The following is a 24,350-nucleotide window of genomic DNA, read 5'->3' on the forward strand; positions in this document are numbered from 1 at the left end:
TGTTGCTAAAACGAAGCGTTCAAGACGCAGCGTGAACAAAGACGCCGCAGCGATTTCCTGAATGAGAAACTACGACTATGACCCCTCCCAAAAAAAGCAGCACAATTTGACCTCTTCAACAAAAATATGAGATTTATGTTGTATTTATGAATATTAAGTCAGAGACAAGCTGTGTTCCATCCTTCAGTAGCATTTCAAACCTGCTGGTCTGGACTGTGTTAGTATTCTGCATCTGTACCGACCTGTTTGCCCCCAAACTGTGAATTAATCCACTGTGCTGGATCTTTTACTGCCTCACGTCTGTCTGTCTGTCTGTCCGTGTCTCTGGGTTCTTGAAGTTCACAGTTGCAGCGATGAATGAACGGGAATTATTCGCAATGATGTCATACATATGTGTCATATATGAGGCCATTTACACGGCAGACATTTTGACTCACACAGTGGAGAAAGCACAGGTGGGACTGACAGCGATGCAGCAAGTCTCAGCAGGAAAAGGTGGAACTGAGAGGATTAAAAACACACTGAAATCCATTTAAGCGAGTTCGAGGATCATTGAAACTGGCTTAAATGGATTGCAGTCTTTTTAATGTACTCACTCCACCTTTTCCCGCTGAGACAAGCCAAAATGTCTGCTGTGAAATGAGATCTGAGATTTATGTGTCAGAGGCTCAGTGAACTTGATCCTTCCAGCTAATTTAGCTCGTGTGCTCTTCTGTTTTTTTTTTTCTGTTTCTCACATTTTCCAAGCCTGTCGTGTTAATTGTTAGTTAAATTCAGTGTTGATGTGATTTATCAGTTCAAAGCTGCTCATTCAGTCACAGATTACAGAACAATGCAGAAGATTGTTATGCTAAGACTGTTGTTAGCTTTTGGTCCAGACTGAAAAATCTCAACAACTATTGGATCGATTACCATGAAATTTGGTGCTGACATTCTCGTTCCCCTTCAGGATGAACAGCTAAGACTTCAGTGATCACCTAACTTTTTATATTCAGTCACCTGCAGCTCAAAGTTCTGAAATAACCTGTAAAATATCTAATAATTTGCCAGAGAGATCGGCCCAAACTTCTGTGCAGACGTTCATCGTTCTCAGAGAAAGAGAGTGAGTCCTGATGACTCTGACGATTGCTGAGTAGCAGATGTTAGCACGCCAACATTGTTAGCATTGTCAGTGTGACCCTGTTATCGCAGACTCTTTGTGATTTACCTTGAGGTGCTGCACATAACAACACACTTCAATCACATAATATTCATGTGCGAGGCCATCAGAAACTGTGGGGGTTGGCGGCTCCGCCACTCTACTGTGCAGTCATGAGATACCATGGTTACGTGCGACTCGCGCCTCAGAAGCAGCGCCTGTAAATAGGTGTTCATTTAATAAAGTCATTACGGAGGAAGCCGGATGATATCATGCTGTTTTTTCCTGCCCAGCGAGTCCCCAGCGGCGCGCACATTGTCCTGTGACAGGTGAAGGAGAAGGAGCGTGAAGTGTCACATCCATCTCCATCTGTTCTGGGTGTCCTGGGGATTTATTCTGAACCCTGCGTGCGTTCAGTCGGATGCTGAACGACGGTGGGTGGCTGGAGAGGAGCCAGGGACAGGTGGAAACATGACTCATCACTCCTCTTAACCAGGAGAGAGAGAGAGAGAGAGAGTGTTACTGTATGTGGAGGATGAACAAAGCTTCATTCTGAATTTTGGAAATCCAGAACCTCGTAGAAATATTCCCCCTTGCTTGTGAGCATGTGTGAATGAGGCTGTTATCATTATTTCAGCAGATTTGTTCCCTGCAGGTTTCAGAAATAAGCGTTTTAAGCTGTCTGTCTCGTGAATGACTGATGCCGATGCCCTTACCATGCTCAAGGTCGCTGCTCCTCACGATATGTCGTTCATTGGTTTTGATCAGGTCAGCGGGGAGCGTCGTGTTACCGTAGAAACTGCCTCTTCTTCTTCTCTCCTCGAGGTTAATGCTTCGTCTGTCGTTTCCAACCCTGTCAGATCATCGTGGGAGTGATCCTGCTCTACTACCTCTTGGGAATCAGTGCCTTGATTGGAGCGACCGTCATCGCCGTGTTAGCTCCTGTGCAGTACTTCGTGGCCACCAAGCTGTCCCAAACACAAAAGAGCACTCTGGTGAGTATCTCCTCGGCTCTTCTTCCAGAGAGAACGACCATTTTCGAGGGCAGGAATTATCTCAACGCCTACTGGATGGATTGCCGGACATTTATGGTTCCCAGAGGATGAATCCCTCTGACTACGATGAGGGTGACATTTGTGGTGCAGTGAAATTTCTATAGGATGGAAGCTCGTGCAGTTTCGCTTCAGGCGATGAGACGACTTTTCATCTTGCATCATCATCATCACGTCACAACCTCAGTTTTGCCTGATGATTTGGTTTACGTCACCGTGAGCGTTACAGCTTCAGATTCAGAGAGACTTTCATTGTATTCTGATAATGTTGGAATCAAGTTGATTAAACCTTTTATTTCAGCACAGCGTTGAGAAACTACAGGTAGCGGTTGGTTTTTTTATCAGAGTGCCTGGTTACCAACAATCATTTCACACGCTGGAATGAAACGTAAACAGTTCAGCGCTCAATGAGTTTGTCAAAGAGATCATGAAGGCCGCAGCACGCAGAGTTGGTCAATATTTGGTTTTGCGGTTAATGTAATGATGCAGTTGAGCTCTTAACTGCAGCTCGACACCTCAAACTGACTGAATCATTATCTCCTAAGGGAATAAAATCTTTGTTTTATCCAGACAGTTGAGACAACAACATGTTTTCTACTGCGCACAACATTCTCCTCTTGCCTCGAAGCCGTGTCTGCTGCTTCCACCAGCTAAATTCAATAAAACTATTTAAATGTAATTATGCTGTTTTGATGCTGTGGAGCAGATTTTATATCAAAGAAAACACTTTGCTCTGATGGCTCGATGGAGGACGAGGCGATCACACTCTTGTTGCCCTCTGGCTGCACATCTTGCAGTTCATCTGTCCTCGATGCGTCGGAGCACTGCCGCGTAATCAAAGTCCACCTTTTTTGAACCGACAGGAATACTCCAGTGAGCGTTTAAAGAAGACCAACGAGCTGCTGCGAGGCATCAAGCTGCTGAAGCTCTACGCCTGGGAGCACATCTTCTGTGACAGCGTGGAGGAGACCAGGGGCAAAGAGCTCACCAGCCTGCAGGCCTTCGCTCTGTACACATCCATATCCAGTAAGGCTCCTTGTTTCCTCCTCTGCACACTCTGACCTTTTGCTCTCTGACATTTGATCTTCGTGAAAGTGTACAGAAAATAACAAATTATTCACAGGAGGGCACGAAGCTTCAAGCCACATAATGTCCTGTAGCAGAAGCAGAAGCATGAAAATAACTGGATGTAAAGATAAATAATGTTTTATTGTTGTACCTCTTATCTTCCTCCGTGCTCTCCGGTGAACATGTGGCAGCAGCCTGCATGGCTCCAGTCCTGTTATAGACTGAGTCCAATCTAAAATCAATAGATATGAGGAGAACAAGCGAGCGTAGATTCCTCCTGAACTGTTTTTAGCCACGCCGCAGTTTCACTCACAGAAGTATTTGGGATGAATCTTGAACGAGATGCGACGTTTGTGAAGTTTTAACATCGTATCTGTGTGTTGATGTGGATGATCTGCTGTGTATCTTGTGAGAACACACAGTAGCAATCAAAAAGATTTATTATTTCTCCTTTACAGTGTTTATTTTCGCTGGTTGAAGTCCTGAATTTCACCCTCACGTCTTCCTCTCTGTTTGTTTTCTGCTTTCAGTTTTCATGAATGCAGCTATTCCCATCGCAGCCGTTCTGACGGTGAGTCTCTCCTCTATCTCTACCAGAATGTAAATGGTTCACTACGTTCTCCTAAGGCTGAATCTGCTTAAAGTTATGTATGATCATAAATAACCGTTTAGTCTTGACTTCCTCCCCGCCGTGTGAAGGACGGAGCAGCCGCAGTGTCGGAGTGTAAGATGTCCAGAGTTTAAGGCTCTCTGACAGCTTCACAGGAACTCCTGTCTGTATTTATAGAAGTCCTTCATGGTTGTCGACTTGAGCAGTGACAAATTTGAAAAGTCAGACAGATACCAAGGAGAGGAGAACGAGTACAGATGACAGCTTGATGCTAACAGCCAGTCAGTGATTTGTCTTTGAACAGACCACGAGTGACTGTCAGCCTATTAAAAAGTTACTGTCTCACAGGTTTAAGGATCTTAAATCCTCTTTGTGAAGACTAACCTCGGGTCATTCTGTCCTCCCTCTCATCCTGCAGACGTTTGTGGTTCACGTTCACATCTCCGAGGACGCCGATCTGTCCCCAGCTGTGGCCTTTGCCTCTCTGTCCCTCTTCCACATCCTGGTCACCCCCCTCTTCCTGCTCTCCAGTGTGGTGCGCTCCACTGTCAAGGCTCTCGTTAGGTGAGAAACGTTTGCAAAGCCAGATTCATCCTTTATTAATAGATTATGAATAATGCAGGTTCATAATCTGCAGATAAACTCGGACACACTATATATATATATTTACTAATGCGATCATGTGGAAGCAGGCGACAGCTGGAACAACAGAAACACGACTGACGACGAGCAGAGGAATTTAAAAAAAGCAGCTTGATTAGATAAGTTGACCTTTTTCCCTGCAGCGGACGGATCAGCTGCATTATCCGACCGACCTTTGTTTTTTATTTAACAAATGTTCGTTTTCTCTGGCTGCTTTCAGTGCTCTCGTGTCTGACGCTGCAACATCTCACGTATTTACTTCAGCAATTAGCTTCCCAATTAGTTTGGCCATCGAAAAACAAACCTGTTGTGATTAAGCTGCTGCAGAGTTGAAGATCTCTCTGTTCCTCTTCTGATAACTCTGATGAGCAAGTTGGTGGCTTCCCATCCTGTCGTGCTTCTGGATGATTACACTGTTTTCCTTGTCATAGTGAATGTTGGAGTTGTTGTAGATACACTTTATATTTACAGTCTGAAGGATTATTAGGATACAAACGATCACGTGGTCATTTAGCTCACACGGTTTTTATCTGCAGGGATGAACGGGGATGTATTCAATTGAAGATTAGTACCACAACTTGAAATAATGCAGAAATATTTCAGAATGAAGTGAACCGGGCGTAAAAGTCAACCTACTGTGAACTTTGACCAGTTAAATTTTAAAGGTTGGGTTCACAGAAAAGGTCACACAGACGTTGGAAACAAACTCTGGGCTAAATTTGACTTTCAGGTTGAAAAGTAGAACATTAAACGGCGTCCCTGAGCTACCAGAGAGTGAACATGTACACGTGTGTGGAAAATAAAGTATTTTCCGATACGATGAGTCTTCTGCGATACGATTTCTATTCGATTCGATACAGGAACCGGCGATCAATACCAGATAACACAATCAGTTACATTTATGTCAACTCACAAAAAGCAACTAAAATATGATTTGACAGTTTTATTACTGAACCTTCAGTGGAAATATTATTTTATCAACGTTTCCAGACATTTAATGGAAAAACAATCTATTCTTTTTGATACGGATGGAAATGGTGACACAGACGTGCCACAGGAATTTCAAAATAAAGGCGTATCTTAGCGACTGAGGCGAGATGAATCGATGTTTTCACTGTTGGATCGTTGATCATCAAACTGATTTATAGATCCCAACTAATGTCTCGTTACAGCCCTACAAATGAAGCTTAAGGAGAATAAGACAAAATGAAATGTAAATTTCAATATTTGGCTGTTCTACCTAAAGTGGTTTGTTATGCACACTGGATGTTTAATCTCTCCATTTGGATAATTAGCTGAATTAGATAAGATTTAATTCACTGCTTACAAGATTATACCAGTCATCTAATGGTGTCTCATGGAGTCAATGAAGCAGGAAACTGCACCAGCAATGAGGGCGTATCAGCTGGAACCTCATCATCTCCTTCTGCACGTCGTGGAAGTGATCACAGGGCAGCAGTGTAACGGCAGAACTGTACGTCACACATTTTCTCCGTGCAGGAGGAGGACGGCTCGTAAAAACTGTGCTGGCGTCGGCACCTTTATTTAACAGGAGCGAGCTTCTTTCTCTGTTGCATGCGGATCCGCTGAGACGTCTATTTTTGGGACTGTGTGATCTGACACAGTTTCTCAGACACACCAGGAAAAAGAAATCTCGCTCTGCAGATGCAGCGACTCAGTTTATCTTCACACCTCAACTCTCTGTGTAGAGGAACGCATGAGTTGACAGTACTGGAAATGCAACGTCATTCTGCAGCTATGAATGTATTTAATCAGATGTCAGGACTGCAGCGTATTCGCTCCAGCACGCTGAGTTCACTGCGATATGTTACCTCAGGGAGGCATTTATGTAGTGGGAGAAAAGATAATTGAATTCAGAGATGCAGAGATACATGAGTGTGTGTGACAGGCAGAGAAAGTGAAAAAGGACACTGTTATCTTCACATGAATGAAACTCGTAAATCTTTTGTCATCGTTTGTGATTTTCACATCTCCGGTTTCCTTCTCCTGTTTTTTTTATTTAATCTGTAGCGTTCAGAAGCTCAGCGAGTTTTTCTCCAGCGACGAGATCGGAGACGAGCAGGAGCCCCGAGCGATGTTGACCTCCGGCTCCAGCAATCACAACCAGAACAGATACCAGGCCGTGGTGAGTTCATGAGCATATTTCTTTGCGTTGTCATCGAGGGAGAAAGCGTTTGTTTCTCCCCTGCTGCAGCATCGAGGCTGTCTCACTCTGCTGTTGTTTTTCTTCCTGCACCTTATCGTCTTCTTCCTGATAATATCACTGTTTTTCCCTTTTGTAACCTCGTTGCCTGACGTTATGCACCCCTCCTCCAGTCATCCTCTAAACCATTCCCTCCCTCCTCCTCCTCCTCTTTGTCCCGGTTCCTCCAGCCCCTGAAGGTGGTGAATCGGAAGCGCCCCCCGAGGGACGACTGGAACAACTACAGCTCACAGGGGGACCACGAGGGCGACAGCCCCCCTCAGGAGATGGACCAGGACACCTGTATCAAGGTGAGACGGACCATTGTGTCGTCCTCCATCAGATACCAGCTGGCTGAGAGTCAGTAACAGGATGAGCGAGACACAAACAAAGATATCACCTTTAAAGTTACGATCTTTGAGCTTTTCCTGACATGCAACATCTAACTTTAATTTAATTTAAGGCAACAAACACGAGGATATTTAACTAAAACAGGACATAATCACTATAAAGGTGAACATATGAAACAATAACAGGAAGATGGAAATAATAATAATGTTTTGATTTGAGTATTATTTAATCGTTTCTGTTAGCAAGTGACAAGCTAATCAAATTAAATACACTCAGGTATATAAAACGCAATATGTCTGTATCTCCACGTCTTCTGAACGGAGGATGATCGCTCGTCAACGGTATTTTCAAAAATGAATTAATTGGTCTCAGGTTTCATCATCCAATTTTTAAAATGGCTTTTTTTTTTGTAGAGGCACTGATAACGTGTTGTGAATGTCTGTGGCGCTTCTGACTGGATCTTAATGAAATGTAGGAACATTACCTTTCAAGTTGAGTTTCACATCTCTGTAAAATGTCAAATCTGCAGCGAGCCGCCTGCTCAGTTAATTCCCTGAATGTCACTCACAATATCTGGGATACAAGAGAACAGAGCATCAGTATGTCACGCTGACTTCATATCAAATGTGACTTAATCTCTGTTTGACACCTAAACCAGCCCCCTGCTGTGCTCCTCTCAGATAAACAGCGGTTATTTCACCTGGACCGACGGGCCACCAACACTTTCCAACGTGGACATCAGGATTCCTTTTGGTGAGCATCAGACGGGATCATGAACCTTTTTCTCCTCCCTGTTTTCCTTTAAAACCATTAACTGCCTGTGACGTTGTCTCTCTCAGGTAAGCTGACGATGATTGTGGGCCAGGTGGGTTGTGGGAAGTCGTCTCTGCTGCTGGCGGCGCTGGGAGAGATGCAGCGAGTGTCAGGAACTGTCACCTGGAACAGGTCAGTGCCGATCGATTCTGAGACCTACAAATCACTTTTTTGGGGGCAGATTTGAATGATTCAGTTTCCTGTTTCCACTCTGAGATGAAGCGCTGGTCTCATTAACTTAACTGGATCTATGCAGCGGTCAGCCCAGCGTGTTCACCTCCTCCTCCTCCATTCACTGACAAACAAATGTGATACATGTGCCCCGAGGGAAACCCAAGTACTGAGAGTTATAAAGATCATTCTTGAGAAGTTGAAAGGTTAATACGAAGAGAATTGCTCCCAATGGAGACCCAGGCGGCTGCTTTTTAAACCTCTCTGGTAATTGGACTGTCGGAGACCGCTGAGTGATTTTTATTTATGTGTTTATACGCAGCGATAAATTCTTCGTCCCTGACAGGCCAAAGAAATTAGCTTCAAAATCAGAGCCCCGAGTTCAACGTGGCAGTAAAACATACATTTATCTGTAGGTCAGCAGAATAAAGCTTATCTTCTGTGGCCGACACAAAGAGAGCAGAGGAGCGTCAGGATGCTTCCTGCACCGCTCAGTCATAACTGATCAAATACAGACAAGGAAATAAAGCAGGCTGCAGGCTTTAAAGCCACTTGCTGTTTGTTAAATCAGTGATTTCATGTGATTTTAATGAGTCGGCATCGTTTTACTCAACGACACATAATCAAAGTAAATATCAGATAATTGGGGACAGATCAGGATCAGCTTCTTTCTTCTGGATCGAGCGACTTATTGTGAGTCTTCACAGAAAAGCTTTTCTTCTCCTGATTTAACAGCTGGTAAATATCACATTTTATGTATTTATATATTCTAATCTTAAATGTTGTGCAGCAGCTTTTCCCAGATAAAGATATAAAAGATCACAAGATGGTTGTGGCACAGTGAGAAAACCTCCGTAACGAACATCCACTCTAAAAACATAAATGTTTTTCCAGTATTTCACATTAATTTCACCGCTTTGCTAAACGAACGTGATGTAACGGAGCTCACTGGGTCGCAGTTCTGCTCTGCTCGCTGGTTTGTGGCTGTGATTATTTGTGTGGACCGCTGCACTAAATCGTCTCTCTGCTCTGATGGATTTGTGCTTTTAGCTTGAATAAAAGTTTGTAGACTAACACAAACGGAGCACTTTGCTTTCTGCTGGGCTTGATCCCATGTACAGTAACATCTGCAGTGTTTCTTAGACGGTTGAACAAATCACACTCTCGCAAAGCGTATTTAGATCATTGTGAGGTATTTTTAAAGTGTTGCCGCGTTACCTGGCAGCAGAATGTGAACCTCTGACTTTACGTTTCAAACCCGGTGGTTCTAGGAAAGCAGTGAACATTTGAAATAGCTCAGCTGAAACCGACTCCTGTTGCATTTTTGGGAATCATAAGCTTTGAATTCCCAGATCTGAGTGTCTCATCACCTTCCCAGGATAGCGTCCGCCATCAGTCTCCACCTGTCAGCAATGTTTAGTTCCCTCGTTTCCCCTCGTGCTGTCCTGATGCCAGCGTGCCGCGCTGGACCTCCCTTTGATATGAGACTGGATCGCGCTCCCTGCCGAGCGACAAATCCTCTCGGTTATCATGTGTCCGAGGGAGAGAATGAAGGAGCTGTCACTCGACCTCCTTAAGGGTTCAGACACACATTTCAGAGGATTGTCCAGCCGTGTTTGTTGTTGTTATTGTCGTGCTGGGTTTCAAATCGTGAACATTTATGGCAGCAGTTTGATGAGAAGTCATGTTTTGGACTGTAAGATCACCAAGATAAGGAAATGCGACAGAGGATGAGCGAGAGCAGCATGTGACGGTCACGTTCATGAAGACGACCTCTTTGACTCGTCTGAAGGTGAGCGATGGCTCGGGGAGTCAACAGGTCGAGTTGTCCAGTTTTCTTGCAGTGTCCATTTTTCTCAGCGCTTGAAGGACTTCTTCTCCAAGTTGTCTTCATCTTCGATTTGTTTTGTCTGTTTAGCTCCAGGCTTTTTTAAATCAAAGTGCACTTCACATTTCCCTCTTGAGAGCTCTATGCTTTTTGGTTTCATATCTGATTAGTTTTTTTTTTTGGGAAATTCAAACCTGTCAGTGGGTCAAAGTACGGGAGGTCACGGGAGGCGACATTTCTTCCCTTGAGGGGTTGAGATGATAACAGTATTTCACAAACACAGCCGGTCATCCTCCCCCACCTGCTGTCCTCCCCCGCCCACCCTACTCCTGCACCAAATATAGCACGGAGCAGGGGTGTGTCATTAATGTGGACGACTATTTGTATCTTGACCTCAGTTTCCAGTCGAAGCTGTGCGTGTTAGATATCTTGCTATGCAGGGGAAGGTCCGTGAGAGGCAGCACAGCAAGTTTGTGTCCCGAACCAGAGGGTGAAAACAGCACCGTGCTGCAGGGGATCAATAAAGTAAAGACTCTATATAAACTAGCAGCTATTGAGCTAAAGAACAAGAAAAAAAACCTTTGTTTGTTTTGTTGAGAGACAGGAAAGTTTCATCCGTTGTTACCAGGCGTGGTCGTCACAGTCAACATGCTCCATTACTCCCTTTCATGATTAGAGTTTTTTAGTGACGGATGTTTGGGTTAATTAAAGACCGTTAGAGACTTTGGGAGGATCCTCAGTCCGGCTTCGATGATTAAACTTGAGTTTTATAAAAACTGAGTTGACGGAAGCCGGTTTTGTGCTCGACTCCCTCGTGAGTTCTCCTCTAACGCCACCTTGAGCGCTGAAGGTGTTGATTGAGTTGGAGAGGACTGAGCCTTCAGCGGTTCAATCAGAGCTGAAAGTCGTCAGCTCCATCAGCTCCGTCAGCTCCGTCAGCTCCGTCAGCTCCGTCAGCTCCGGCCTGATTACCCTGTTTTCGTGATGGCTGCAGGATAAAGTGTCTTTCAAGTGTCATTAGGTGATGAGGTCTGATGAGGCTGTTTTTCTGAAGGAGTATTTTCCATGTTGCTGGTTAGAAATGTCAAATGGATTGTTCACGTGTTGATTTGAATGTTCACAACACGCCACCGTGTTCTTTAAGAAGACAAGGGATTAAGATTCTGTACTTACAACGTGCTTGCTCGTTGTTTAGGTTGATTATTAGTGAAGTGGAACGTGTTCGGGAGGTTTTCTCCCTGATCTCGTTGGCGCTCGGTCCTCTCGTACGCAGCTGTGGATCTGCAGCTTTGCTATGGTGATATGCTGCCTCTGTTTGTTGGGATTATGGATTCTAGGTAGCCAATTCTGACATACTGCACCTTTAAGTAAAGATAAAATGACTGATACTGATATAAACTGAATACGGGCGAACAAAATAATGAGCAAAGTCTGTTTTATGTGAGTTTTATTATTTGCCTTCAGAACTAATATTTAATAAACTGTATATAAAACTATAAATACACAAAAATACACAAATGAATGTGCAGATAAATACGATTACTGTCTGCTCTGGTTGGATGTCACAAACTCCTCACTGCTCTTTTGTACAGCAGATGGTTTAATTTCAGTTTAACCTCCTGAACAGAGTTGCTGACACCGATCATTTAATCTCTTTTTCTTATTTTGACACAGTCAGTTAACGTTGGTGTTTACATGTGTGAATGTGGCACGTCGAGCGTCTCAGATGTCAGTCGGCCGGTTTTCTTCCCGACAGCTGTGCTCGCCGCCGCAGTTTTTGAAAGTCGCTGCTGTAAATCAGCTCGGTGGTCGTTCTCAGATCAGAGTCACCTTCTCATGACGACTGAAAAAGGTGTCGGTGCGTCGAACCTAAAAATACACCGCGGCGACTACTGAGCATGTGCAGAGCCTCAAACAGATCTTAGATCAGACTTTAATGAATTTTAATAATGAAGTAAGAAGAGTTTAAGTGAGGCCTTATTGATCAAATAAGCCAGCGTCATAACTTTAATGTCACTTTGATTAATAAAGTTGTATCTCTCTCTTTTTTTACGCAGCCTGCCGACCCTGGACCACGAGGGCGATGAAAGGTAAGCCGTGTCACGATGTGTTTTTATTGGTTTCCTAAAAGAGGATCTGAGGTGAACTCCTGGCGACGTGAAGCACAAACACACGGCCGACATTCGATCAAGCTGCTGCACATAAAACATTAAACTGTGAATGCTCACGTGAGTCGGAGGTGCAGATAGTAATTTTTAGCACCGTGGATCAATGTTTATATTTGTAACTCAGCTGGCCACACACACACACACACACACACACACACACACACACACACACACACACACACACACAGGCATGTCACCCTGAATATGGCCGCAGTATATCAAACTTGGATTTGACGGCTGATGTCACTGACTGATGCTGCTGCTGTCTCTGTCTAAGCAGACACTGACATAAAGCTCTCAGCTCGGTGTACTGATAGCATGATGTGTTGTTCAGGGTGTCAGATCGGACCGCTGCCTGCTGAATAACAGTAAAGGACGACACATATTTAGTCATATCTGCAAAAGTATGCATGTTCTTGCACAGGAAAGAGTTCTGCAGAGTGCGGGGTATTTATAGAATCCTCCAAAATAAATCGTTAAATAGCAGGAAACACAAATTACTTTCAAACGAGGTGTTTTTTTAGTGTGTGAGTTTGTAGTTTACATGATCATAGAAGCAAGCCTGCAGGCCAGGAAAGTGTTCAGGGTTGTTTTTTTTTTTTTTAAATCCACATGTCTCTTTGACTTTCACTGGTGAGGAAAGTTTCTGTCAGGATCAGAGACTGACGCTGCTGTCTAGTCAGGAAGGAAGGAAGGAAGGAAGGAAGGAAGGGTGGCAGGTAGAGTGTTGTCACCTCGAACCAGGAGTCAGTCTTTGGATAAAAAAGGAACAAAAACATGCCATCCTGTGAAAGTGAAGAGGAAAGAAATCAACTCAGCAGCATGAACGTCGCTTTAATTCTCAAAAAACAGTTCCTTTAATTATCCAACACGCGGCAGAAACACAACAGGATCAGTTTTTGGGCGACACACCAGTTTTCACACACAAATCATTCTCTTCTCACCTCAAACACGGAGACCTAAAGTGAGAGTCATACACAAGACGAACAAGATATCAGCGAACAGCAGCCCGACATCCCGACAGCTCTGGCGCGGACCTCGTGTCGACGCACTAATCCCAGCCTGAAGAATCCGATCCTCCGAGAACCGCATACGTCAGAGTCCGAACGGGGCTGACGGTGATTTCCATATCAGCAAATTACAGGAAGAAAAAATTAGGTGGGTGGGTGGACTGTTTATTTATAGCAGGATAAGATCACTGCTAATGATAGACGTGTTCATGTAGGGCAGCGCTCGGGCCTGTTTGGGGCTGAGCAGCAACACGATTGCCATGGTGAGGGAAGTGGAGATGGTGTGTGTGTGTGTGTGTGTGTGTTATGTCAATAGTGTCTGTTATCTCAGGTGGAGCATTGCTAGTCATCTAATGTGTGTTATCTTCTCTGCAGTCCCACAGACAGAGATGCAGCAGGTGACGGAGACATCAGGTGAGTAGCAGCACGCTGCACGGCAGGCGGTCTCCATGGAGACGCGTCACTGTTATCAGTAGAGATTGCAGCTTTTCTTTTAGTAATATATATATTTATATCATCTAAAAGACCCACTGAAGATAAGAGCACATGATATTCCCTCCCGATCCCTCAGCTAACATATTGACTTCACGTATACATCGCGGTGGTTAATGATCCTCCCGGTGGTTCAGAGTGTAAACATGTGAAACAAAAGACTCAGAGTCAACACAGAGAGCTGATTATTGTTCTTCTTCGTGTGTTTTTAAACCCGCTGGTAGGAAGAGAGGTGCTGTGGCCTACGCCTCCCAGAAGCCCTGGCTGTTGAATGCGACGGTGGTGGAGAACATCACCTTCGAGATGCCCATGATCAAATCCAGGTAAGACCTCAGACACGCGCTGGGAGTTTTAACAAATCCCTGCTGAGCTTCTAGTAGTTTGATGACTGCAAGACTAAAAGGTCCCTCTCCTTGTTAAAAATGGCTGGTTGCTGCTGTAAATCCCGAAGCCACCGAGGCGCCACAACCAGAAAAACAAGTATAATACAAAAATAAGCAAAAAAGCTGATGAAAGAAAGGTCAGATAGTCGAGAAAACAAACATTTCATCTAAGTTTTCCACAAAACTGACATTAGAACAGTTGATTGATTGTTCCTTGGTGATGAGATGTTGAATTGTATAAATGCTGGAAAGCAAATATCAGATACACGTCTTAGTGTAAAGTCAACAGCACCTCAAACTGCAGGAAAAAGTTGATTTATTGCACGACTGCATTTATTTTAGCTCGCTGTTCCTGATGAACTGATATCTGGTTGTAGTTGCAGGTTGACTGTTGAACTTAATTTTGTGGCTTCAGCGCTGTGACACCCGTAGTCACAATGAAACTATCTGAGCACCTTCTCCTTTCTAAAATGTAATTAAAGTAAGTAATCAAAGACTCGTCCAGCTGACAGAGGCAACAACCCTCCTGCTGCCTGCGGCCGCTGTGTTGACGTCTGATTGAGTCGACAGTCGGTGATGAGCTGCGAGACGCTGAGGCGCCTCCAGGCACGATTTGTCCCGGCTGGAGGTGTGCAGCAGTTTTGAGTGTCACTGCTGACAACAACACACTGTTCTCACCTGCGAGGGCACAAAAACACACACATTTACTGACACACACTCGAATGCTCTTCATGAAAGGTCGCAGCTGCTTGCAGCCGGGCTCTCTCCGGGTCTAATGGACTGTTTTTTAAAAAAAAATTTTTTTATATAAAATACATCTAATGGAGCGCTGTGGTTTGTTGCAGTGGAGATGTTTGCTGTCTGCCTCCTTCGTCTTTCTCTTCACGCCTCTGCGTCTCTTTACCTCGTCCTGTCCTGCCGTCTCTTTTGTTCTCTCGTCGAGATCCAGATGGGCTCACTCACTTTCAGCGCCGTGGCACCAGGTGTTTGCTGAAGAAATGAATGTGTCCTCAAGGCCGTTTTAATCAGCCATGTTGGCACATTTATTTTGAGAAAATCATGTGTGTCTACAGCTCGACGTCTCTACGGGCTTGTGCTGATTTTCATCGTGATATTTTTTGCCAGTTGCATAAAACAAAAGATGTTGAACATAATAAACATCAGGCTCCTCCTGTTAAACATCAGCATGTTAGCATTGTCATCATGATCATTAGCTCATTAGCTCATTAGCGTTGGCATTTAGCATCCCAGATCAGCTTCATAGAGCTGCTAGCATGTCTGCAGACTCTTTAACGTGATATTTTTCTGTTCCTTTACATCTGAACACGAGTGAACGACCGATGCAGCACTGAAAATGGTTCCCAGTGTGTCTCTATTTCTATTTCTGAATCGTCTTCTCTCTGTTGTTGAAGCGAGTCTGATCGAGTACTGCGGGCGAAATCCTTCACGTCAAACCGCGAAGGCTGAAAACTCTTTTCATCTTCTCTGGTTCTCTTCAGAAACCTCAATGGCTTCTGCTGTGCATACAGAGCAGCAGATTATATACAAGATGTTTAATTCAAATTAATGATATCCACAGTGTTGGGAACAAGCCGGTGCATGTAGTTTCCTTCTGGCTGTTAGCAGCTGCTGTCAGTCAGTCTCTGTTTGTGCGCCACAGATACAAAGCCGTGATCGAGGCCTGCTCTCTTCAGCCTGACATCGACATCCTGCCGCAGGGGGACCAGACGGAGATCGGCGAGCGGGTCAGTACCACAGAAATAATACCAACTGTCTTCAAATTCCTCTGCAGTCTTATTATATTCCAGATCTTGACAAACATCGTGCAGCATCGTTACTGTGCAGCGAGGACTTGGTGGTTGTGTTACAGAGGGAGCTGTGTTGACCTTGTTCAGACGGAGAGGACTGTCATGTTGGATTTCTTCTTGCAGCATTGACACAAGAAACACTCTCTGATCTCATTTTGTTTCTCCGGGGACGAGCGCAGCAGACGTTTTATGGATGTAACCAACCGAGTTTTCTCCTGACCTCTGCTGCAGGGCATCATCCTGTCAGGGGGGCAGAAACAGCGGATCAGCGTCGCCCGAGCCTTGTACCAGCAGACCAACCTGGTGTTCCTGGTGAGTCTGCACACACACACACACACACACACACACACACACACACACACACACACACACACACACACACACACGCACACACACACACACACACACACGCATACACATCAATATTGCAAACACGGCACTACATCTCTCCAGTGCGAAGAGGGGACTTCTGTTTCTGGATATTTTGAAAAAAACTAAAACTAAAATGGAAAAAAAAATTTAAGGTATTTTACCTCAATATGACTTCCAATGTGTACCTCACATTTCTTCAATCAGAATAGCATTTTCAGGTCTTGTATTGCACCTGTATGTAGCTTTGTTAGCATCCACAGTGAATCAGTGTCTCTGTATTTCTGATGCCTCTGTATGGGACTGAAATAGCGACACACTGTCTTGAGCTCAGCTGCGGGGCTGATGAGAGGGCAGACGCAGCGTCTGTTGACAGTTTGAAAATGTCAGTTGTTGATGGATTTCACTTTGTATTAAATGTTTGTTTCTAAATTATGAAATGTATAGTCGATTCTTTCTTTTTTCCTCTGACTGACAGTCCAAAGCTTTAGGATATTTAATTGGCAGATTCTGTACTGTCACGTAGAATTCAATCCAATGTTGTTTGAGAGAATTTAGCATTACATCAAACTGGCCAGCGCAGGAACCTTCACATCTACCTCGTGCACTTGCAGTATTGTCTGAGAGCAACCAGCCAGACAGCTGATGCCACAGTTGGTTTGCACAACCAGAGCAGATGACAGACGGCAGACATGGCGCACAGTGTCACTTCTAAGGAAGGTTTGCCAACGCAATGTCTGCGCCGAGTTGTCAGATGTTGTGCACATCGGTCTGGAGCGTCCTGAGCGTGCTCAGTGGTGACGTGTCTTGTGAGTTTGCAGGCCACGCAATAACTGGAACGTTTTCTGTTGAGTACAAATCCTCGCAACATCGTCACGCTGCAACACGACGATCTCATCACAGAATCTGAGTGTGCACACATCAGCCATCAATAATAAAATGCACTTGTTTTCATTCTCTGTAACTTATGCCTGCTATTACCCTAATCTGACCGCCACCACGCGTTACCACTCCGTTCACAACGCTGACATTGGCAAACTGCTCACCCTCACAGCACCACACTCGCCATCTGCCATCTGCCTGGTGCAGTAAAACCCGGCCATCCATGCAGAACACGTTTCTCCAAAGTGCCAGATGCAAGGTGCTCGGTCCACACCCTTGTGGGAATGCGGAGCACACAGATGAGCTTTCCTGAAACCATTTCGACCAGCTGGTGCTTAAAACTCAATGACTCTGCAAACCAACTGTTGCAGCAGCTGTCCGGCTGGGTGGTCTCAGGCAGACTATGCTGGTGAAGAAGTCGGATGTGGAGGTCCTGGGCTGTCGTCGTTAACAATCTGCAGTCGCTAACCCAGTCGGCTGTGATGCCTAATTCTCAGAAAAAACAAATAGGAGGTGACGTGAGACTGAGGTGAAACTCTCAGGCAGCAGCTCTGGTGATGATTCCTGCAGTCCAGTCGCACACTCCCTCAAAACATCTGTGGTGTTGTTGATAAAACTGTGACACTTTCCTCGCAGTTCTTCTTGTTCATGTATGTGTTATGTCTGTTTATGTGTTTTGTAGGATGACCCATTTTCTGCCTTAGACATCCACCTGAGCGACCATCTGATGCAGGACGGCATCCTCAAGCTCCTGAGGGAGGAGAAGAGGACCGTTGTGTTGGTCACACACAAACTACAGTATCTACCGCATGCAGACTGGGTGTGTGTACGTGTGTGTACGTGTGTGTTCACCAGAGTTATTGGCAGCTATTATCTCAATCGACTCGATTATCCGTAGAGTTAAAGACCCGTTTGCTCTTTCATAGCCAGAGTAATTGATACGATTGCCCGCTTTGATGCTGTTATATAATTCATGATGAAAACATTGTTATCTCAGTCCAGAGAGTTTAAATTATCTCTGAAAGATCCCAGTGCGCATAATGATTGATCTCCAGTGTCAGCTAATGCAACTGATTGTGTGTGTGTGTGTGTGTGTGTTGTGATAGATCATTGCCATGAAAGATGGCACCATCCAGACTGAAGGGACTCTGAAGGACATCCAGAACTGTGAGCCTGAACTCTTTGAGCAGTGGAAAATCCTGATGCACAGACAGGACCAGGATTTCGAGAAGGTGACTAATGACTGGAAGGAGAAGGAGAAGTGTGAACAGCCCAGCGCTGCTTCGGATCGAACGTTAGGTGACCTTAATGTTTCTCTTCGTGCCTCCTGCAGGACACGGAGGCGGCGAGTATGACGGATCTGGAGAGGAAAAACCTGCGGAGGGCGATGTACTCCAGAGAGGCCGTCAGGACCATGGAGGACGAGGAAGGTGAGAGGTCAGGGAGGGAGATGATTACATGTGTGGATGATTGACAGAGGCGAAGGGTCATTTCCTTTGTGCTTAAGCTTCATGTTAACAACTGCTGCACTGTTTGCACACCAGGCCGTTTTGGTTTTCTTCACAGACTTTCTCCGGTACCAGATATGACACCACCCTCTCTCAAACACTGGATCTGATCCTTTCTTTGTGTGTGTGTCTGCTGGTGAATGTGCGGCTGTGGTGAAAGGTCGCTGAGGTTGCGGCGGTTGGCTGTACTCTTTATCTGTGTTCTGTGTTGTCTCCCTCGTGCTGACGGCACCCCTGCCTGGACTTGTGCTCTGGCTCCAGCATCAGCTGCTGCCTTCGATCAAGCAGGTGTGCCCAGAAAGCATGAACTGCAAAGAGAGTAGTGGCATCATGGCGCTGCACATGAATCGTGGAGGACGTGGCCGCTTCTCCCAGCATCTTAGAAACCCATCATCCATTTAGACTTTTTCTTTTTCTCACTTTCTTCCCTGAACATTTGTCACTCCCGCTCCTCAAGATCTAAAAGTGGCTGCATGATTGTGATGATGGCAGCAGCAGCAGCAGCCTGTCATTCTCTCCATTTATTTTCCTCTTTGCCTCCCAGCCTCATGCTCCAAAGCTTGCCGCATGACGTGATGTGATGTATTTACATCAGGGGTGGGGAGGAGGCGTTACCATTAGCTCCTTGACCCCAGTCAGTCAGTGTGCCATGGCTGCTCTGCTCGCACCTGAAAAAACACATGCCAATCGCATAAATGAGCATCTGCTTGGTGTGGAAGAAGAGATCCTGCTGCATACTGTCTCTCCGCTGGCCCTTGTTCTCTGATGTTTTTTTCTCCTCCTGTGCTGTTAGTGGCTCTTAAGACTGACACACGAGGGCAAACAGCATCAGACAAAGAAGGAAAGTGAGAGGAAATGATGATGACGATCAATTATCTGTGAAGGAGGAGGAGGAATGTCAGAAATGTCAGGGAGCGTATGAGTCACAGCAGAGGAGGTCGCAGTTAAATACAGAAATCTTTAATGTCAAGTAAGAAAGACGGATCTGTCAGGGAACGCTCGTCCTCTTTAACAAAGACAACTTGGACGTGTAAAATCTAAACTAAACCAAAAGCCTCTTCCAACATTTTAACCCGTCTCTGTCTCGACCCGCAGAGGAATCCTTGGAGAGCGACGATGACGACAACATGTCGCAGGTGATGCGTCAGCGCGCCACCATCCCCTGGCGCTCCTGCGGCACCTACCTGTCGTCCGCCGGCGTCCTCCTGCTCAGCCTGCTCCTCCTGTCGCAGCTCCTCAAACATTCCCTCATGGTCGCCATCGACTACTGGCTGGCACGCTGGACGTCGCAGGTCATCGCAGCCAAGATCGAAGCTACAGCTCGAAACTGTACCGTTGCTCAGGTGAGAAAATCTGTCGGAGTGTGAAAAGAATTTTTTTTTTTTATTTTATCTGCAATCTTTGTAGATAGTTTTTATCTTTTGCCTCTAAAAATGTATTCAAATAAGACACTGTGAGAACTTAACAGGTCAAAACTTGCGATTTATAGACTTCTAAATACTTCATTTTGAAGGGGTCACTCACTAAACTGGATCATTTTAGGTTTTTGGTTGAAATGATCATGCTAACCAGCTAGCTTCAGCCCCGACAACACACCAAATTTATAAATTTATTTACGTCCATTGAGCTGTTGCGAGTGTAGAATCTCTTCAGGCTTCACGTCTGTAACTCCAGACAGTCACAGTCTGCTAACATGTCCAGTGTGACCGACAGTGAGAAACCAACAGTCCTTCATTGTTCTAAATGTCTCCAGAACTGAGCAGACTAGGTCACGTCATTCAGCAGCAGTTAGCATCTACTCTGCTGCCCCGGTCTGTGTCGGAGTACGACTTTAACACGTGGCCAGTTCTCACATCATGAACCTTTAACCAGTGAATGAATGTAAAGTTGGTCGCAGCCCTTGTTTACAGTAGAATAAACTCTGTTACAGATGAGTAGAAAACAGTTCATCAGATCTATGTTATGTTCTCAAACCAGCCGGAGTGAAATTACGTAACAGTTTTCTCACTCAGTTGAGCAGCGCTGACCTGAAACACAGACGCAGACGCTGCCAGCTCCAGATGGAGCGTTTTCTCTGACGCGGCCCGGAGCGGCTGCAGCTCCGACTCATCTGCATGGTGGAGGCACAAGAACGCACTGACGGAGTCTCCACGTCGAAATGAGGAAGCTATTTATAAAAGGATGTTTAGTACGAGTGTTTGTGAAGCCTCGGGCACGCCGAGGACGACTCAGAGAAAGTGCTGCTGGGAAACGTAAAGATTCAGAGATTTGATTCATGTAGCTGCAAAAACCATATTAATCGATTATATCTGAGGCTGATTTGACTTTAAATAAATTGATTTAGAAGTATTACCTCTTTAACCTTTATCCAATTTGAAGCTCATCTTTTCAGCTCCCTCCTCCACAGTTCAGTCCAGCACACACACACACACACATAATCTGTGAAAGCTAAATAACACACGCTCATAAACACAATATTTATACCGGCGAAGGTTAAGCTGTGTGGTTCACATGTCACATGTCGGGGAGGCCGCAGCAGCTGCTGGCAGGTTATCGTGTTCCAGGTCCAGTGAGGCGGCGTTATTAATAGTCACGTATGAGATGCATGTGTGTCTTTGTTTCGTGTGTGTGTCCAGGTTTAAGTATCCAAAACAAAGAGTGTAGTCGTCTCTCCTTCACGCCTGTGTTTCATTATAACTCACAAACGCAGGTGAAACGTACAGTTAAGTGCAGATAGATTGCCGCTCGGACGCCGAGGACATCGTGTTTGGCCGAGCTTCTGCGAGTGTTTGCCAGGTTTATCTAATCTCCGCCGTGCTGCAGACTAATCCCACGTGGGGACACTCAGAAGTCCTGTTCTGCTATCAAACACAAGGCCGACACTTTATGTCGCTGCCAGGCTGCTGTCGGACAGAGCAGGCAACTAAATGTTCTCTTCACCGTCATCTGCACAGCTTCTATCTGTTATCCGTCTGGAAATAAAGGAGCATTACGATGTACGAACGGCCAGTTTTTGTCCATATGCCTCAAAAATGTTGCCGTTGGATCTTAACTTGATGTCTGGTGTCGTGAATGTGAATATTTTGAGTGCTAGGAGAAGATGAGACAGAATCAGTCCAGGCGTGAAATGAGCTGAGCTTCTTTTTTGTTGAAACGCTGCCAGATCAGCTTTCAACGCTTCACCGGCTGTCGATGGCTAATCGTTAACCAGCCCCAGAGTTTATTTAGGCTCTTAATTACAGTTCAAGCAAACTAAGTGACAGGAACATCGCCACGCTTTCTCCATGTGTCTCTCTCTCTGCAGGCCTGTGGCTTCAGTCACTCGTGGTATCTGTCGATCTTCAGCGTGCTGTGCTGCCTCGGCATCATCCTGTGTCTGGCCACCTCTGTGGCCGTGGAGTGGACCGGCCTCAAAGTGGCCAAAGAGCTTCATCAGCAGCTCCTGCACAAGATCGTACTCGCTCCCATGAGGTGAGACGCTCAGAGTGTGTGTGTGTGTGTGTGTGTTGTCTGCCTCGTGACGTCTGAAAACGAGCAGATGTGTGTGATAAAAACAGATCATTTAAAGCAGGAAAACAACAGTTAAAGCACCTTAATTTTTCACCCCATTACTCAGAGTGCCATCTGCCGTCCCTCACACAAAACCTAGGAGACATCACAGACAGAAAATACGCACATAACACACCTGCGCGTACTGCACACACACTCACACCTGCACGTACTGCACACACACTCACACATGCACGTACTGCACACACACTCACACATGCACGTACTGCACACACACTCACACATGCACGTACTGCACACACACTCACACATTCACGTACTGCACACACACTCACACATTCACGTACTGCACACACACTCACACGCACGGCTTCAGAAACAGATGTTTAGATACAGTTTAGTTTTATTGCAATGATGTGGAAATGTCTGACATGTGTTTAGTGGCATTCTTTGGGAATTATATAATCTGTAAAAAGATGAAATTATTGTTAAAATGATGTTATTAGAGCCAAGCTTGATTCCTGACAGTCATCACAGAGTCGACTTGCTGTTTTTTTTTCCCCTCCAGGCTCTTCGAGACGACTCCGCTCGGCAGCATCCTCAACAGATTCTCCACAGACACGAACACCATCGACCAGCACGTCCCCACCACGCTGGAGTGCCTCAGCCGCTCCACCCTGCTGTGCGTCTCCGCCCTGGGCGTCATTTCCTACGTGACCCCGGCCTTCCTCATCGCCCTCCTGCCGCTGGCCGTCGCCTGCTACTTCATCCAGAAATACTTCCGGATGGCGTCCAGGTGAGCGAGGCGACGCGGAGTGGCCGGATGTCTCTCTGTAATCAGAGCCGTCGCTTCCACCGAGGACGCCGAGGACGCCGAGGACGCGTCCTCTGTGTCCTGACAGCGTTTTACAACCTGAGAAGGAGTTTACATTCTATAAATACACACAAATGACAGAGGGAGGGTTTTAAACAGCTGATTTATGACTCAGCTGATTTGAAGTCAAACAGTCGAACAAGTCAATACAGTAAGTAGGTATGATGTTTCTCCACCTTCCTGGGAAATCTTTACATGTACATTTAACTAAAATACCCCCTTTAAAGTTTCAAATTTAGATTTGTTTTTCAAAAGTAAAGCTTTGACAGGATGTGAAATATGCAGTTTTGTCCATGCATGAATATAAGATGAGTATAGTTTGATTCATCTATTATCTGAGCGTTAAAAAAACAAGTTTCATAACAAAACAACATTTAAACGATTCTTTGCAGAACAATACGATATTTGCAGATATCACAAATGTTTCCTCACTGCTGACTTATTCCCTCGAGGTCAGTAATTAATATCCTCATTGTCGTCATCTCTGTCTTTGTCTCGGCTGCTTGTCATTTTAATCTGGACAGGAAACGGCGACACAGGCATACTGTTGGAATTTCAAAATAAAGGCGCATCTTTACAACGATATGAATTGATGCTGTTGTATCAGACACACATCGAACCTGTCAGAGATCTTGTGCCGTTGTTTCGTATCACGTTGCTCTTTAATGCGACCTGAGCTTCGCTTCAGTTGACACTTCTCCTCTCTGCTGCTGTTTTTTTCCGTCTTCCTGTCAGGGACCTGCAGCAGCTGGAGGACAGCACCCAGCTCCCTTTACTCTCCCACTTCTCTGAGACGGTGGAGGGTCTCACCACTATAAGAGCCCTCAGGTAATCGTTACAAACACATTTTTACACCCTTTTCCACAGTACGCACTCTCAGAGTTGTGCAGAAGTTGAACTAGTTGGTAGAGGATTATTCTACAACGTCCTTTGAGAGTCTCCATCTTCAGTTATCTCCCTTAATTTGACATTTTGTTAACCACAAATCCAGCTGCCTTCCTGGTTTTTAGTGCATATTTAATGATCTGGATTACAGGAGTTTACTTCAGATGCATTGTCTGTTGTTGGATGGTAATTTATCTGCAGCAGTTGTGTAAATATTATTTGTCCTTTTGTCTCCGTCTGCAGGTACGAGCCCCGGTTCAGACAGAGGTTGCTGCAGTACACCGACGCCAACAACATCGCGTCGCTCTTCCTCACGGCAGCCAACCGCTGGCTGGAGGTCCGCATGGTAATGATCCGGACCGGTCCGGTTTACTGTTTGACACTCTGCAGCTGCCTCACATTTTTATTGATGCTTGTTGGATAACTGCTCCCTCTGTTGGGACGCTGAAAAACTGAATTTTTAATCATTTTACATGTTGCATCCGTGTGCGTGTGACGTTTTATGTATCGACTGCAAGCAGCTCGTGTTTTCTCAGCGGCGGAGGAGAAAAGTGCCACATGTTCATGGATTCATGTGCACGGATG

At 45.3% G+C, this 24,350-nt stretch overlaps 1 protein-coding gene across 3 annotated transcripts in view; it reads left to right on the forward strand.

The window, feature by feature from the left end:
- abcc8 (ATP-binding cassette, sub-family C (CFTR/MRP), member 8) overlaps positions 1 to 24,350 on the forward strand; it is a 49,163-nt gene that overhangs the window by 18,004 nt on the left and 6,809 nt on the right. For 2 of the 3 annotated variants that reach the window (XM_037106371.1, XM_037106372.1), the window contains exons 10-30: positions 1,999 to 2,133; positions 3,054 to 3,216; positions 3,789 to 3,829; positions 4,287 to 4,432; positions 6,542 to 6,656; positions 6,905 to 7,024; positions 7,745 to 7,817; positions 7,904 to 8,009; positions 11,934 to 11,966; positions 13,430 to 13,468; positions 13,771 to 13,869; positions 15,590 to 15,674; positions 15,969 to 16,049; positions 17,671 to 17,814; positions 18,095 to 18,220; positions 18,322 to 18,418; positions 19,592 to 19,839; positions 21,801 to 21,967; positions 22,575 to 22,802; positions 23,616 to 23,708; positions 24,009 to 24,111. In XM_037106371.1, coding sequence (XP_036962266.1) covers positions 1,999 to 2,133; positions 3,054 to 3,216; positions 3,789 to 3,829; positions 4,287 to 4,432; positions 6,542 to 6,656; positions 6,905 to 7,024; positions 7,745 to 7,817; positions 7,904 to 8,009; positions 11,934 to 11,966; positions 13,430 to 13,468; positions 13,771 to 13,869; positions 15,590 to 15,674; positions 15,969 to 16,049; positions 17,671 to 17,814; positions 18,095 to 18,220; positions 18,322 to 18,418; positions 19,592 to 19,839; positions 21,801 to 21,967; positions 22,575 to 22,802; positions 23,616 to 23,708; positions 24,009 to 24,111 — 2,442 coding nt within the window. The remainder of the gene's footprint in view (positions 1 to 1,998; positions 2,134 to 3,053; positions 3,217 to 3,788; positions 3,830 to 4,286; positions 4,433 to 6,541; positions 6,657 to 6,904; positions 7,025 to 7,744; positions 7,818 to 7,903; positions 8,010 to 11,933; positions 11,967 to 13,429; positions 13,469 to 13,770; positions 13,870 to 15,589; positions 15,675 to 15,968; positions 16,050 to 17,670; positions 17,815 to 18,094; positions 18,221 to 18,321; positions 18,419 to 19,591; positions 19,840 to 21,800; positions 21,968 to 22,574; positions 22,803 to 23,615; positions 23,709 to 24,008; positions 24,112 to 24,350) is intronic. The other variant, XM_037106373.1, reaches the window with a different exon arrangement.

The sequence above is a fragment of the Acanthopagrus latus genome, chromosome 8, assembly GCF_904848185.1.
Source record: "Acanthopagrus latus isolate v.2019 chromosome 8, fAcaLat1.1, whole genome shotgun sequence".
NCBI classification, from domain to species: domain Eukaryota; kingdom Metazoa; phylum Chordata; class Actinopteri; order Spariformes; family Sparidae; genus Acanthopagrus; species Acanthopagrus latus.